Source organism: Sciurus carolinensis, chromosome 16 (assembly GCF_902686445.1).
Source record: "Sciurus carolinensis chromosome 16, mSciCar1.2, whole genome shotgun sequence".
NCBI lineage: Eukaryota > Metazoa > Chordata > Mammalia > Rodentia > Sciuridae > Sciurus > Sciurus carolinensis.
This window is the reverse complement of record NC_062228.1, coordinates 35641506-35657176: the sequence shown is the minus strand read 5'-3', so window position 1 is coordinate 35657176 and position 15671 is coordinate 35641506. Positions and strand designations below refer to the sequence as shown.

Here is a 15671-nt window from a genome sequence, read left to right as displayed (position 1 = left end):
ATAAGTGGATGATGACACATAATGGGGGGTGGGACAGGGGCCTGAATGGAGGAAGGAGGTACTGTATAGAGGGAAAAGAGGGGTGGGAGGTATGGGGGGGGAGGAAAAATAACAGAATGAATCAAACACCGTTACCCAGAGTAGATATATGATTACACAAATGGTATGTCTTTACTTCATGTACAAACAGAAACAACATATATCCCATTTGTTTACAATAAAAATAAATTTAAAAAATCATGATTATTTCAATAGATGCTGAGAAAGCATTGGATAAAATACAGCACCCCTTCATGCTTAAAGCACTAGAAAAAGTAGGAGTAGCAGGAACATACCTCAACATTGTAAAGGCTATCTATGCTAAGCCCATGGCCAACATCATTCTTAATGGAGAAAAACTGAAAGCATTTCCTCTGAAAACTGGAAAAAGACAGGGATGCCCTCTTTTACCACTTCTACTCAACATCGACCTTGAAACACTTGCCAGAGGAAATAGACAGACCAAAGGAATTAAAGGGATACAAATAGGGAAAGAAGAACTCATGCTGTCTCCATTTGATGATGACATGATCCTATATTCAGAAGATCCAAAAAACTCCACTAGAAAACTTCTAGAACTAATAAATGAATTCAGCAAAGAAGCAGGATATAAATCAATACGTGTAAATCTAATGCATTTCTATTCATAATTGATGAATCCTCTGAAAGAGAAATTAGGAAAACCACTCCATTCACAGTAACCTCAAAAAAAAAAAAAAAAAAAAAAAAAAAACTTGGGAATCAATGTAACAAAAGAGGTGAAAGACCTCTACGATGAAAACTACAGAACATTAAAGAAAGAAATTCAAGAAAACCTTAGAAGATGGAAAGATCTCCCATGTTCTTAGATAGGCAGAATTAACATTGTCCAAATGGCTGTTCTACCAAAGGCACTATACAGATTCAATGCAATTCCAATTAAAATCCTAATGACATTCCTTATAGAAATAGAAAAAGCAATCATGAACTTCATCTGGAAGAATAAGATACCTCTAATAGCCAAATAATCCTGAGTAGAAAAAGTGAAAGAGGTGGTATCACAATACCAGACATTAAAATATACTACAGAGCAATAATAACAAAAATGGCATGATATTGGCACCAAAATAGACAGGTAGACTAATGGTACAGAATGGAATACACAGAGACAACCACATAAATACAGTCACCTCATTCTAGACAAGGGAGCCAAAAATATACAATGGAGAAAAGATAGCTCGTTCAACAAATGGTGCTGGCAAAACTGGAAATCGATGTGCAGAAAAATGAAATTAAACCTCTATCTCTCACCCTGCACAAAACTCAACTCAAAATGGATCAAGGATCTAGAATTATACCAGAGACCCTGCAACTAACAGAAGACAAAGTAGACCTGAATCTTCATCATGTTGGCTTAGGATCAGACTTCCTCAACAAGACTCTCAATGCACAAGAAATTAAAGCAAGGATCAAATAGGTTGAACTCAAACTAAAAAGCTTTTTCTCAGCAGAGGATACAATCAAGAACGTTAAAAGAGAGCATACAGAGTGGGAGAAAATCTTTTTCACACGCACTTCATTTAGAGCAATTATCTCCAAAATTTATAAAGAACTTACAAAACTTTACACCTATATTTGGCGTAAAGAACCCAATCAATAAATGGGTCAAGGAACTAGACACTTTACAGAAGACATATGGGTAATTAATAAATACATGAAAAAGTGTTCAACATATCTAGTAATTACAGAAATGCAAATCAAAACTACCCTAAGATTTCACCTCACCCTAATCAGAATGGCTATTATCAAGAACATAAACAATAATAGATGTTGGCATGGATCTGGGGAAAAAGGCACACTTTTACATTGCTGTTGAAGTTGCAAATTGGTGCAGGCACTCTGAAAGCAGTGTGGAGAACCCTCAGAAAACTTGGAATGGACCCACCTTTTTACCCAGTTATCCCACTCCTTGGTTTATACCCAAAGGACTTAAAATCTGCATACTACAGTAACAGGGCACATCAATGTTTATAGCAGCCCAGTTCACAATATCTAGATTGTGGAACCAACATAGATGCCCTTCAGTAGATGAATGGATAAAGAAACTGTGGTATATATTCACAAAGGAATATTATTTAGCCATAAAGAAGAATAATGTTATGGCATTTGCAAATATGTGGATGGAAATGGAGAATATCAAGCTAAGTGAAATAAGTCAATCCCAAAAAACCAAAGGTCAAATGTTTTCCATGACAAGTGAAGAATGATATATAATGGGGGTGGGGGTATAGGGAGTGAGAAGAATGGTGGAACTTTAGATTATATAGAAGGAAGTACGAGGGGGGGGGTATGAAAAATGATGGAATGAGACAGACACTGTTACCCTCTGTACATGTATGATTACACAAATCGTATGAATCTACATAGCGTACAACCGTAGAAACAAAATGATGCACCCTATTTGAGTACAATGAATTAAAATGAAGTGTGTAAAAAAATTTTAAAAATTAAAAAAGAATAAATACAATAAATCTCTTATTTAAATGATCAATGATTGAAACTGTTCCTTTTAAGGAAAAACTTCCAGAAGAATAACAGACCAACGTAGTCCATAATGAAGAATGCAAGTAAACAACAAGTGAAGAATTTAATTCCTCTTTAGCAAGGCAGCAGTTAGAAGTTCTGTACTGTTGAATAAGGAACACTCAGTACTATCAAAATGGAGAGGTGAATATTTAAATATATAACTAAAAGATCAATGAAAAAATTCAACCGTATCAAAGATTTAAATGCAAAAGTTTAAAACCACCAACAATAATTAAGAACTTTGTCATACAAAATATTATATCCAACTGGTATTTTCCCAGCATGACACAAAGACACCATGAAATATAAATCTGATTAATAAATACGTATCAGTTCTATATGATCAAAAGGAAAAGGGAATTCATACAAAGTAAAACATTATACAACATATATATCTACCTACCTATCTATATATCATATATCACAAAGCAGAACTAATTTCCTTAAGGTAGAAAGAACTTTTATAAATAAACTTAAAAAAAGAAAAGAAAAAAGGAAAAGAAAAAACCTAACAGAAAAAGGGTAAATCCTTGAATAGGCAATTCCATGATAAAGAATTAGAAATGGTAAGTTTATGCAAAGTTGTTTAACATAAATGACATAACTCAAGAGATGCAAATCAAAACAAGATACAATTTTCCCCAGGATACTGACGAAAGTGTGAAAACTGAAAATGTCAGATGTTATGTCTATTTTTGTATGCCTGAAATAATATATAATTAATAATTAAGTAATATAGAATATAAAACTTAGAAAATACCAAATTTGGTAAGAACAACTACTTTTATATACTCTTTGTCAGAAGGTAAATTGGCACAAACTCTAAACGGGAAACAACAATATTTATTAAAATTCAAAATGAAAGTTGTAATTATTTGTTTATCCTAGTTTATTCTTTATCCACTTTTCCGACAAAGATTATTTAAGGGAAAATCCACATATGTAATCATAATAAACTTCTGAGAATAGCTAGTATACTTACGTTTGCACAAGAACATAGAGATATACATACAAAAATATTTAGTAGAACACTGTTCAAAGAGACATATCTAACTGGCCACCAAGACATGAATAATTAAGTAAATTATAGCATCTCTGTATAATGGAACAATATGAATCTATAAAAAGTCAATCTATACTGCTGATACACTAACATATCTAAACTAAGACAGAATGACAATTATGTACACACTTAATTCAATTTGGACCAAACACAAAATTGTGTGTAGATCTGAAGAGAACACATCAGCTGAAGAAACTGAATGGACTTCTGACGTGTTTTAATTTCTTACTATAATAATGCTACTGTAAAATAATTCAAAAGCAAATGGAGTTTGTAGTTCTCTGTTCTTAGCCTATTTCCAGGGCCTCAAAAATGTAGAAGATTCCCAAACTTCAGGCTATGACCTTGACCTGTTTTCTCTAAGTTCTAGGATCAAAATGACAATGGACACCTGCATGTAGGCATCTCTCTTTATTGTCTCAAATACTTTTTAATGAAAATCAAATTCTCCCAAATAAAGAATATCAAGAGAAAGTAAAGATCTACATGTTGGAAAAGGACCTGGATTCTGATATTCTGTCTCTGTTTTTTGAAGGCAGATACTTATTCTTTAGTTGTCAAATGAGCTAATCCGATGGTAAGGCTGATTTTCATTTGCAGGAGAAAAACAGTGTTTAAGGATCTGCTCTAGCTAATTGATGGCCATTGCTGTTATGAAAGGAGGGGTGGTCTGCAGAACTAACAGCCAGACTTAAATTTCTTGAGATGTATTACTGAAGCAAATGAGATGATGGGAATAATGTGATCAGATTAGTATATAGAATGGTTTAGAGTATTAAGTGACTTCAATACTTAAAGTCTATTTAGACAGCTGTAGCAGTCATGAGTCAAAATTGCCAGTGGTTTTAAGTAAGTCTGTGGTTGACAGAATAACAGAACTTAAACCAAAGTAGAAACATTAGGAAGAGACAGTGATCTGAAAAGGAAAACAGCATTTCATAAAGGAAAACATAGAAATGGTCAACTCATATATGAAAATGTATATCAATAATAATCTGTGAAATGCATCCCAAAATCAGAATTAAATACCATTATTTTCCATCCCATATCAAACTGGGCAATAATTAAAAAAGATAATAAGCAGTGTTGACAAAGGTGGAAGAAATTTGCACTCTCAAACTTCTCTGCTGGGCAACAGGGCAGTGTTTTGCTTCCTTAAAAATGTTTATACTTGTTTAACTGTTTATTTCCTTTTCAGGAACTTTCCTTGAGGAACTTATAAAAAATGTACATAAAATAAGACAACAGAGGACAAATGCAGTTAATAAAAAACAAAACAAAAATTGGGTTCGATTCCCAGAACCACACATAAAAGAAGGAACAAAATGAAGGTCTATCGACATCTGAAAAAATAAAATAAAAATTAATGAACAAATAAAAAATGTAAAAAGAGGAAAAAAGCTTTGGTACTGAGAATTCATTAACTGCATTACATGTTTTGTCTCCTATAGGAAGCACAACTAACATTAAGAGGTTTTTTAACTGGGCATGGTGGCACAGGCCTATGAATCCAGGTACTTGGGAAGCAAAAGCAGGAGGATGGCAAGCTGAAGGACAGCTTATGGATCTTAGTGACACCCTGTCTTAAAAAAAACAAATAAAATAAAAAAGGCTAGGAATGTACCCCAGTGGTAGAGTGTTTGCCTGTGTGCACAGGCTCTGAGTTCAAACCCCAGTAATGCCAAAAAAAGGTTTTTGTTTTTTGTCTTTTTTTTTTTTCCCTTAAGAGCTTATTCTTCAGAAAGTTTTCTATGTCCTAAGGAATGAGTACACTATGGACAATGAGAAGTATATAACTCACCATATTTTAAAATTTGGTCAAATTCTTAGATCAACTTTGTAGGGTTCCACAGTCCTAAGCATTGTGGGATGACTTCCTTTGTCATTAAGGAACAGTTTGTCTAATTAATATACATTTATTTCATTCTGTCACTTACTATGGCTAAACTTGTCTGCTTCTTCCAGACTAACTAAATGATCTCTGATGGTTAAATACACTTCTTGTCATCTTTGTAACTCACAAATGTATTACAGAGGGCTTTACATGGAACAGGTACTCAATGAATGCTGAAATAACTTCAATGACAGATAGTAGTTTGAATATCACAACTCTAGTAATCAGAATTCTTAATATTTCCTTAATATATTTTAACCTCCTAAAAGTGACAGCAGAATTTATTTACATGCATATACTTATACAATAGATTGTTTTGCTCAAAATCATTCCTCCTGTAAACAAATGGCTTTGATTTCTTTTATTTCAGAATTTTATAAGGCAGATTTTGTTAACTGCCCAAGAATACCCAAGAATTCTTTATTACTTATTTAAATGCAAAGTCAATATTGTTTAAGGAAGTCTAATATTATTGAACTCAAAATATCATGACAGAATTTCCTAAAAAAAATTGTATGTTGAAAAGGTATGTGTGTGTAATGTCAATGAGGTAACAGAAAAATTAGCCTATAACTACAGAATTTCCTCAAATGAAAAGTGATCATTTAAAACCACTTCCAAATTTCCAGAGTCCTGTGACAAGCCCTCACTTGGTACCACACCTCCTTTCCCTCTGTCCATCTTCCCTGGAGAAGCCTGGGCCAAATGTGACTCGGGAAGCTTTTCAACACTGCTATTGCATTCAGCCAGTCACTTCCTATCTCTACTACAGCAAACATGATCTCTACCATATTAACCCAGACAATCAGTCTGAGGGGGTTGGGAGAAAAAAACTGACATAGCAAGGAACAAATTCTAGATGGAAATTCATGCTCTGAGAGTCCATCTCTCTTCATCCTTCTCATTGATGAATTTGGACTTGACCCTTACATCTCCCATGGGGGCAGAATTCTATAAGCACAATTCACTGATCTTTCCCTCAGTTTTACATGCTAATAATAGATGACATTAACCTTGAATCCTTTGGCATCTCTTTCATTGCATCAGAATTACTTTCTCATAGTTTATATTAGAAAGATGCCCAATATACTAAAGCAAACCAGATCCTGTCACTTTTCTTACTGAAATATCCCAAGCACAAAAGTCAGTGTGAAGGTATTCAAAAAACATGAAGGGTGGGATGTGGTGGGATCTGTTCACAATTGGATGGAGAACCACTCCTTTTGGATCTGGGCTTGGACAATGACACCAGCTACCAATTTCAGGGTATTTCTTTGCTTTTTTCTCTAAAAATGGGTACGCTAGTAGTAATTGCTTTGTGGCTTAGTAAACTAATCTATAGATGATTTTCAAATATCAAAGCCTTGTGATTAACAGATATTTTGAGTGAATAAATAAATTTAAAAAACCACTTCCATGGCAATGTACTCATATCTTCACTATTGACAGTTTCATATGATTTAGTGTACCAGATAAGCCTCACTAAATATAAACTGTTTTCCTTCTTCAATTTCCTCTTCTTTTTCCAGTGTAAGTGTATATTTGAAACCAAACAACTTAGAACTATAAAGAACTCATCAGGTAAAGGACTGGATTTGTTTAAATCAGTAAAAATTCAGAGTATATTTGGGTGCTAATTATATCACAGGAGTGAAAATGCACTAGCAAAATTCATAACCAATCTTGAATTAATAAGAGGCCTATAGACTATTTTATTTGCCTCTTCTTTCTTAAAATTTAAATGACTCATCTTGGAACACTTAAAAGAAAGTTTATTACTTTTGGTAGTCACCTGGCCTTTTCGTTGATTTGCAATTAGTTCAGTGACTACAAAATCAGATCATAAGCCTTTGAAAACTGGAGGCAAAAAATGGGGAGGAGAAAAAATAAAGCGTTTATCTTTGACTGGCACACTGTACACTAAAGAGGTATAGTTGACCAAAGATGATGGTGGAAGGCTTTTTTTTTTTTTAAATAGAAAACACCAACTAATAATATATACACAGGAGTGAAATACTTAGTGTGTCACAATTTTGCAACTCTTGTTGAAATAATGGACCTGACAATGATTATCATAGCTGCTTAAAACCATTAGGGACCATTATATTAGATGACCCATGCTGAGCAAAACCTAAGCTAAAGAACAATTTTAACACCACAAAAAAATGAAAACTTAAATGATCTGTCTCCTTAATAAGCTTGAAACACACAGTAAAACACTAGAAGTATTCTTGACCATTACTCCTACCTGCTGATTTTACAAAGTTTGATTCTGGTTAAGACTCCAAATCTAAATACTGAGAACAGAAGCCAGAGTAACATGCTAACACCATGGGGATGGAATCAGAATCTAGACAGAAATTTTACAACACATATAATGTGTTTTTGTCTGTTATGAGCCCTATTTAGCTCCCGAGTTAATAAAAACATTAAGGAGAATTTCGAATAGGAGAGTATTTTGAATAGTGAGTAGATAGGTGATGATACTTGACTTTATTATTAAATTAGGTTTCAAAATGACTTTCTGATGACTACAGAAATAGAGACTATACAAATGAAATTATATGTTTGGGATTGTGTTAACAATTATCTGGGGTGGGAGAGACTTGTGGATGGGTATAGAACTAAAATAAGACTGGCATTAATAAGTAAGATATCATTCCTAACTAAATTAGGTAATTAAATGTGAATATATTAATAATATTTTGTCTACTATTCTATGTTGAAAATTTTCCACAATAAAAAGTCTTTAAAAGATCTTTTTGGGGTACATAAGCTAAATATTTTTCTTTAGCATCAATCAAAAAATTTTTAAAAGAAAGGAAAAAAAATCAGGCAACATGACAAAATTATCGTGAATTCACAAAATGGGAGAATTCAAATTCTGAGGTGAATAACAAGCAACAAAAACAAAAACTAAAAACTTATTTATTATACTCAGTACTTTCTTCATGTTTCTAATTGACTTTCTTATAGCCTTTTAACATTTGGGTCTTAACGTTCAGTCTACTAGCAAATGAGTACTAAGTTAAGAGTCAAAAATAAATAGAAACAGTAATAGATTATACTCCATTTATGTATGATCTATCAAAATGTATAAATGCATTCCACTGTCATGTACAACTATTTAGAACAAATAAAATTAAAAAATTTAAAAACTAAAAAAAAGTAAATAAAATCCTGTACTTCTTGGAAGTTTAAATCACATATTTCACAATTTTGTGCAACTTACCTGCTGTAAAATCTTCAGTCAGATCAATAAATGCATGAGAATGTGGAATTCGCATTTTACTATTAGTGGTCAATGCAGGATGCCATGATAAATTTCTAAAATATAAAATAAAAATAACTTTTTTAAGGTAAACATCAAATTGGTATTGCTCAAATAGAAAAGTCTCTCTGCATGCCAAACATTTTAAAGATTATTTTTACTGAGATATTGATATGGATTGGAGGTGAGGTTTTCCCCCAAAGGCTCACATGTGAGACAATGCAAGAAGGTTCAGAGAAGAAATGCTTGGGTTACAAGAGCCTTAACCCAATCAGTGAACTCATTACCTGATAGGATTCATGGAATGGTAACTGAAGGTAAGGTGGGTTGTGGCTGGAGAAGGTGGGGCATTGGTGATGTGGCTTTTTTATCTGGCTACTGGAGTCAATCTCTCTCTGCTTTCTGATCATCATGTGAGCTGCTTCCCTCTACTACATTCTTATGCCTTGATGTTAAGCCTCACCTTGAGCCCTGAGGAATGGAGTCTGCTGTGTACAGATTGAGATCTCTGAAACTATCAGTCCCCAAATAAACTTTTCTTCCTCTACAGTTTTTCTGGTTGGGTCCTTTTTGTCACAGCAGCGAAAAAGCTGATTAAAACAGAAATTGGTACCAGAAGTAGGGTCATTGCTGTGACTATCCTGATCATGTAGCTCATAAGTGTTTTAAGCATTTTGGAACTGGTTGGAGGTGTTCTGAAGTGTTTAGCAGTGCAAGTTGGAAATGCTTCAGACTGTTGTAAGAGGAACTTAATGGCCATTTCTGGTGGGAGCACAGGAGACCAGAAATGCCAGTAGGACCATGAACTGTAAAGACAGAACTCAAGAGGGATCAGAGAAGAACTTTACTGGAATTTGGAGTGGAGGCCATTCGTATTATTTTCTGGCTGAGAAGCTGTCTGCATTTTGCTGGTGTCCTGAGACTTTCTGTGAGGCTGATTTTAAAAGCGATGGCCTTCTTAATCTGGTGGAAGAAATTTCCAGACAGCATAGCATTCAGGAGGTAGCATGGATATTGCTGGAGGCTTTTAGCCAAATTTATTATGATAATCAGGAGCAGAAAGCAGAGCAGAAAGATTTGAAAAACTTGGACTTGAAAGGTGGGCGTACTACTGGGGCTAAGGAAGTTGCAGTTGTTAAAGACATCACTGTTACTAAAGAAATGATAACTACTGGCCAAAGATAATAAGTAAGATAGCTTGAGGGAATGTCAGGAGTTGGCAAGACCACACCCACCTCAAGTTCAAGAGAATAAAAGTAAAAATTCTCTTGAGAAGAGATCAGTGGGGCACCCCTGAACAAGAGTGCCTAGGATGCTCTGCTATCCAGGCATTCAGAGGCTGCTGCAGTCCTGAAGGCTTGGAAACTGCTGGAAATAACAGCAGACCATGGCATTAACCAGGTGATGATGGTTCTACAGGAATGCAGGATGCTGGAGTTAGGGGGTCATGGAGGCTTCCACCACTGTTTCAAAGGAAGGCCTGGGAGGCCAGGCAAAATGCAGCAGGGTCAGAGTTTCTACAAGCACCCCCTGAGAGGGCAACGTGTGGAGATGTGAGGAGGAAGCCAAAGCTGTAGTGGAGAACCCCTGAGATTAACAAATGCCAGTAATGAGGGACATTGTCCTTGGAAAGCTGCAGTGATCAAGCAGAGACAAGCCAACAGAAAGACCACTTGGGTTGCAATCAGTAAGGCCACAGGGTTAGATCTACACAAGCTCTTTAGAAAGAACATCATGATGCCATGTGCTCCAGGTGCCAGACACAGAGCTACAGGACACGTTTGCCCAGCTGGATTTCAGTCTTGCTTTGTTAATATCCATTTTTTTATGCCCCTATTTTTATGAATTGAAATGTTTATTCTATACCATTATATATTGAATACTTGTAAATTGCTTTTAATTTTACAGGAGCTCACATTGTAAGATTGCCTTGAGTCTCACAGTAGACTTTGGACTTGAACTTTGAGCCATCTTGGAACTACTAAGACTATGGGAACTCTTGGGAATGAACTAAATGTATTGTGCATAGTCAGATGAGGGTGAGCTTTTGGAGGGGCAGAATAATATAGTTTGTATGTGAAATGTCCCTAAAAACTCACATGTGAGACAATGCAAGATGATTCACAGAAGAAATGACTGGATTATGAGAGCCTTGATCCAATCAGCAGATATAGCACCTGATGGTTATTATCTGAGTGGTAACTGAAGGCAGGTGCAGAGTGAATGGAGGAGGTAGGCATTGGGTATGTGGCTTTGGGGTATATATTTGTATCTGGTAAGTGGATATTTCCTCTCTGCTATCTGATCATCATGTGAGCTGCTTCCCTTTGCCACACTTTTCCACCATGATGTCCTGCCTCACCTTTGAGCCCTAAGAATGAAGGCAGCCACTTAGGGACTCAGACCTCTGAAACTGTGGGCCCTAAATAAACCCTTTCCCCTCTATAGTTGTTCGGGTCAGGTCCTTCAGTCACAGCACTGAAAAAGTGGACTAAAACAGATATACTTCACATATCATAAAATTTGCTCTTTTAAAGTATACAAGTCAGTGGTTTTTAACATATTCACATAACAACAGTTACTATTAATTCCCAAACATTTCCTCACCTCAAAAAGAAACCCCATATTCATGAGTTACTCCCTATTTCCCTTTCTTCTAGCCCCTGACAACCACCAATCTGTTTTTTTATTTCTTCACATTTCCCTATTCGGGATATATCATATAAGTATAATGACACAACATGTGGCATTTTGTAACTTGCTTCTCTCATTTAGAATAAAGTTTTCAAGTTCATCAGTGTTGAAGCATGTATCAGTTCTTTTATGGTGGAATATTATATGAGTATCTGTACAGTGTGTTTATTAATTCATCTGTCAAAGGACATTGGCTTGTTTCTACTTTTTTTCTGCTATCAACATTCATGTACAAGTGTCCATGGAGATTTGAACTCTTTTGGGTATCAAGAGTGGAATGGTTTGGCTATAAGGTAACTTTTTGAAGAATTTTCCAAAGTGATTTCACCATCTGACATTCCTGTCAGCAAAGTAGGTGGGTTTCAATGTCTCCAAATGTTTATCAACACTTGTTATTGTTCATTTCTTTTAATATAGCCATTCTAGGGGTCTTATTTGTATTTTCCTGACAAGCAATGATGCCGAGTATGTTTTCATGTGCTTTTGGCTATTTTTAGAAAACTATGTATTCATATTCTTTACCCATTTAAAAATCATATTATGTATTGCTCTAATATTGAATATAAGTGTTCTTTATATATTCTGGATAGTAGATTTTTATCTATTACTTAATTCACCAATATTATCAATTTACCAATATCTCTGTGGGTTGTCTTTAATTTTCTTTATAATGATGTTAAAAATCAAGTTTTTAATTTTGATGAAGTCCAACTCATGTATTTTCATTTTTGCTGCTTATTCTTTTGGCACCATATGGAACTATGTAATGATGCAAGGTCATGTAGATCTATCTGTTCAAAGAGTTTTGTGATTTCAACTCTTATATTTGTCTTAAATTTTTATTTTAAGACTAAGAAAATAAATGACAATGTCACAGATGGTTTTTTAAGACTGAAAAATAACAATAATTCTCTTTAATACATATTAATTCAGAGTTCAAGACCATGAAAAAGAATTGATTTAGAAGCTTACCTCACAGTATATGAAAAATATTAACTCAAAACAGATAAAAAAGCTGTAACTTATAAGAAAACATAAGGGGTACATCTTAATAACCTTGTATATGGCAATGAATTCTTAGATATGACACCAAAAATTAAAAAGAAATAAACTGAGCCATTCAAAATTAAAAACCTTTGAGCATCAAAGGACACATCAAAAAAGTGAAAAAACCACCCACAGAATGTGAGAATACATTTGCAAATCCTTTCTTTACAAAAGTCTAATATTCAGACTAAAGAGAACTTTTACAACTGAAGGACCAAAAGACCTAATTTACAAATGGACAAAGGCAGAGCAATAAAGCAAGAGAAGGAAATAAAAGGGCTAAAAATAGGAACAGAAGTCAAATTATCACTATTTGCAGATGACATGATTCTATATGCAGAAGATTAAAAAAACTACACCAGAAGACTGCTAGAGCTAATAAATTCAGTAAGTAGCATGTACAAATTCAACATGCAAAAATCCATGGCTTTCCTATACAACAATAATGAATCTGCTGAGAGAGAAATCAAAAAAGTAACTGCATTCACAATAGCCTCAAAAAATAAAATATCTAGGGATAAATTTAACCAAGGGGGTCAGACCTCTAAAATGCAAATTATAGAATATTGTAGAAAGAAACTGAAGAAGACCTTAGAAGATAGAAAGACTTCCCATGTTCATGGATAGGCACAATTAATATTGTTAAAATGGCTATATTACCAAAAGCAATATACAGATTGAATACAATCCCCATTGAAATACCAAAGGCACTCTCCACAGAAATAGGGAAAAAAAAAAAAAGGTCCTAAAATTCATTTGGAAGGATAAAAGACCCAGAATAGCTAATGCAATTCTAAGCCAAAAAAAAAAAAAAAAAAAAAAGTCAGAGGCATCACATATCACAATAGCTGAATGTGAAGTATACTGCAAAGCTATAGTTACAAAAACGTCATGGTACTCACATAAAAGCAGACACCCAGACCAGTGAAACAGAATAGAAGACACAGAGACAAACACACACAGATACAGTCACCTGATCCTTGAAAAAGGAGAAAAAGACAGCTTTTTCAACAACTGGTGCTGGAAAATGGGTTATCCATATATAAAGGAATAAGACTGTATCGTTATTACTCATTCTGCATGAAAATGAAATCAAAATGGATCAAAGACCTAGAAATTTCACCAGAAACTATGCAACTCTTAGAAAGAAACATAAGATCAAAACTCCAACACATAGGCACAGGCAAAATTACTTTCTCAATAGGAGTAAAGTTCAGGAAAAAATAACAAGAGTAAATCAAATGGAAGCAAATTAAAAAGCTTCTGCTCAGCAAAGGATACAATTAAGAACGTGGAGAACCTACAGAATGAGAGAAAATCTTTGGTACCTACTATTGTGACAAAGGATTAATATCCAGAACATACAAAGAACTCAAAAAACACCAAAATAACAATTAATAAATGGTAAATGAACTAAACAGACACTTCTCAAAAGAATACAAATAAACAAATATATGAAAATATGTTCAATATGATTAGCAAGCAAGGAAATGCAAATCAAAACCATGATTTCATCTCACACTAGTCAGAATGGCAGTCATCAAAAATAAAAAAATAATAAATGCAAAAGAGGATGTAGAGAAAAAGAAACACTTTTACACTGTTGGTGGAATTGTAAATTAGTAACACCACTATGGATATCACTATGGAGGTTCCTCTCAAGGCTAGGAGTGAAACTACCATATAACTCAGCTAAATCGCTTCTCAGTATTCTAAATAATTGAAGTCAGCATTCTATAGGGATACATGCAGACCCATGTTTATAGCAGCATAATTCACAATAGCCACACTATGGAAACAGTCTAGGTGTCCATCAACTGACGAATGGATAAAGAAAATATGGTATAAATATACATTTATTAATGAATAAAAATTCATTAATTTTTATTCAGCCGTAAAGAAGAATAAAATTATGTTACTTACGGGAAAATAAATGGAACCTGAGAATAATATGTTAAGTGAAATAAGCTAATCTCAGAAAGTCAAGGGTTGCATGTTTTCTCTCATATGTGAAAGACAGAGAGCACAAGGAAAAGAAAGGTAGAGGGTAAGCCTATGAAAATCAAAGGGAAATCAGTAGAATAAAGGGAAGGGATCAGGTGGAGGGAGGAAGAGAAGGAAAGGGCAACTATTGGGAAAGGATATTAATCAAATTATACTGAATATAAAAATGTAACAATCCCCACATTATGTATAATTACACTGCACCAATAAAAATACAAATTTTAAAAATAAATAAATAAATAAAAATGATCAAGGATTGGACACTTCTCCAAAGAAAATTTACAACTGGCCATTAAGCACATCAAAGATGTTCAATATAATTTGTAATCAGGGAAATGCAAATCAAAACCATAATGTGAAAGCATTTTGCCACTACCAATATGGCAATAACCTAAAAGCAGAAAATAACGAGTTGTATGGAAGAGGATGTGGGAAGAGGATGTTGGACAAGCAGGATTCTATATATGTTCCAGTTGGGAATGTAAAATGGTGTAGATGCTGTGCAAATCAATTTTGAAAAGTTAAAAGGATTACCATAGGACCCTGTATTTCTACTGAGGAATATATTTAAAAGAAGTGAAAAATAGATATTCAAATACTTGTTTAAGAATGCACTTAGCAGTGCTATTTGCAATATTATAAAGGTGAAAATAACTCAAGTGTATATTGTTGCATAAATGGGCAGACAAAATATATAGAGTTTTGCTCCTCACCATCAATCTTTGGATTTAATCATCTGAAAATTGAAAATATTGGAAGGGGGAACTGTATATACAGACATTTTTTCTTGCCATTATTCCCTAAACAATATGAAAAATATTTATGTAGCATTTGTATTGTATTAGATATTATAAGTAACTTGGAGATGACTTATAACTATATGGGAGGATGTACAAATATGCCATTTCCTGTAAGGGGCTTGAGCTTTCTTGGATTTTAGTATCCTGGAAAAAAGACAATATAGATGAATAAGAATAAGTATAAATAATGTTTTGTATAATTCAACTTATATGAAATATTCATAATATATACTGAGAAAAATGATTAGTGCTTATCAGGGGCTGACGGTAAGGAGTAAAACAGTGACTGCTTAA

At 34.1% G+C, this 15671-nt stretch overlaps 1 protein-coding gene across 2 annotated transcripts in view; it reads right to left on the bottom strand.

Annotated features, from left to right (window-relative positions):
* Itfg1 (integrin alpha FG-GAP repeat containing 1) overlaps positions 1-15671 on the bottom strand; it is a 259553-nt gene that overhangs the window by 218859 nt on the left and 25023 nt on the right. For both annotated transcript variants that reach the window (XM_047528280.1, XM_047528281.1), the window contains one exon: positions 8794-8888. In XM_047528280.1, coding sequence (XP_047384236.1) covers positions 8794-8888 — 95 coding nt within the window. The remainder of the gene's footprint in view (positions 1-8793; positions 8889-15671) is intronic.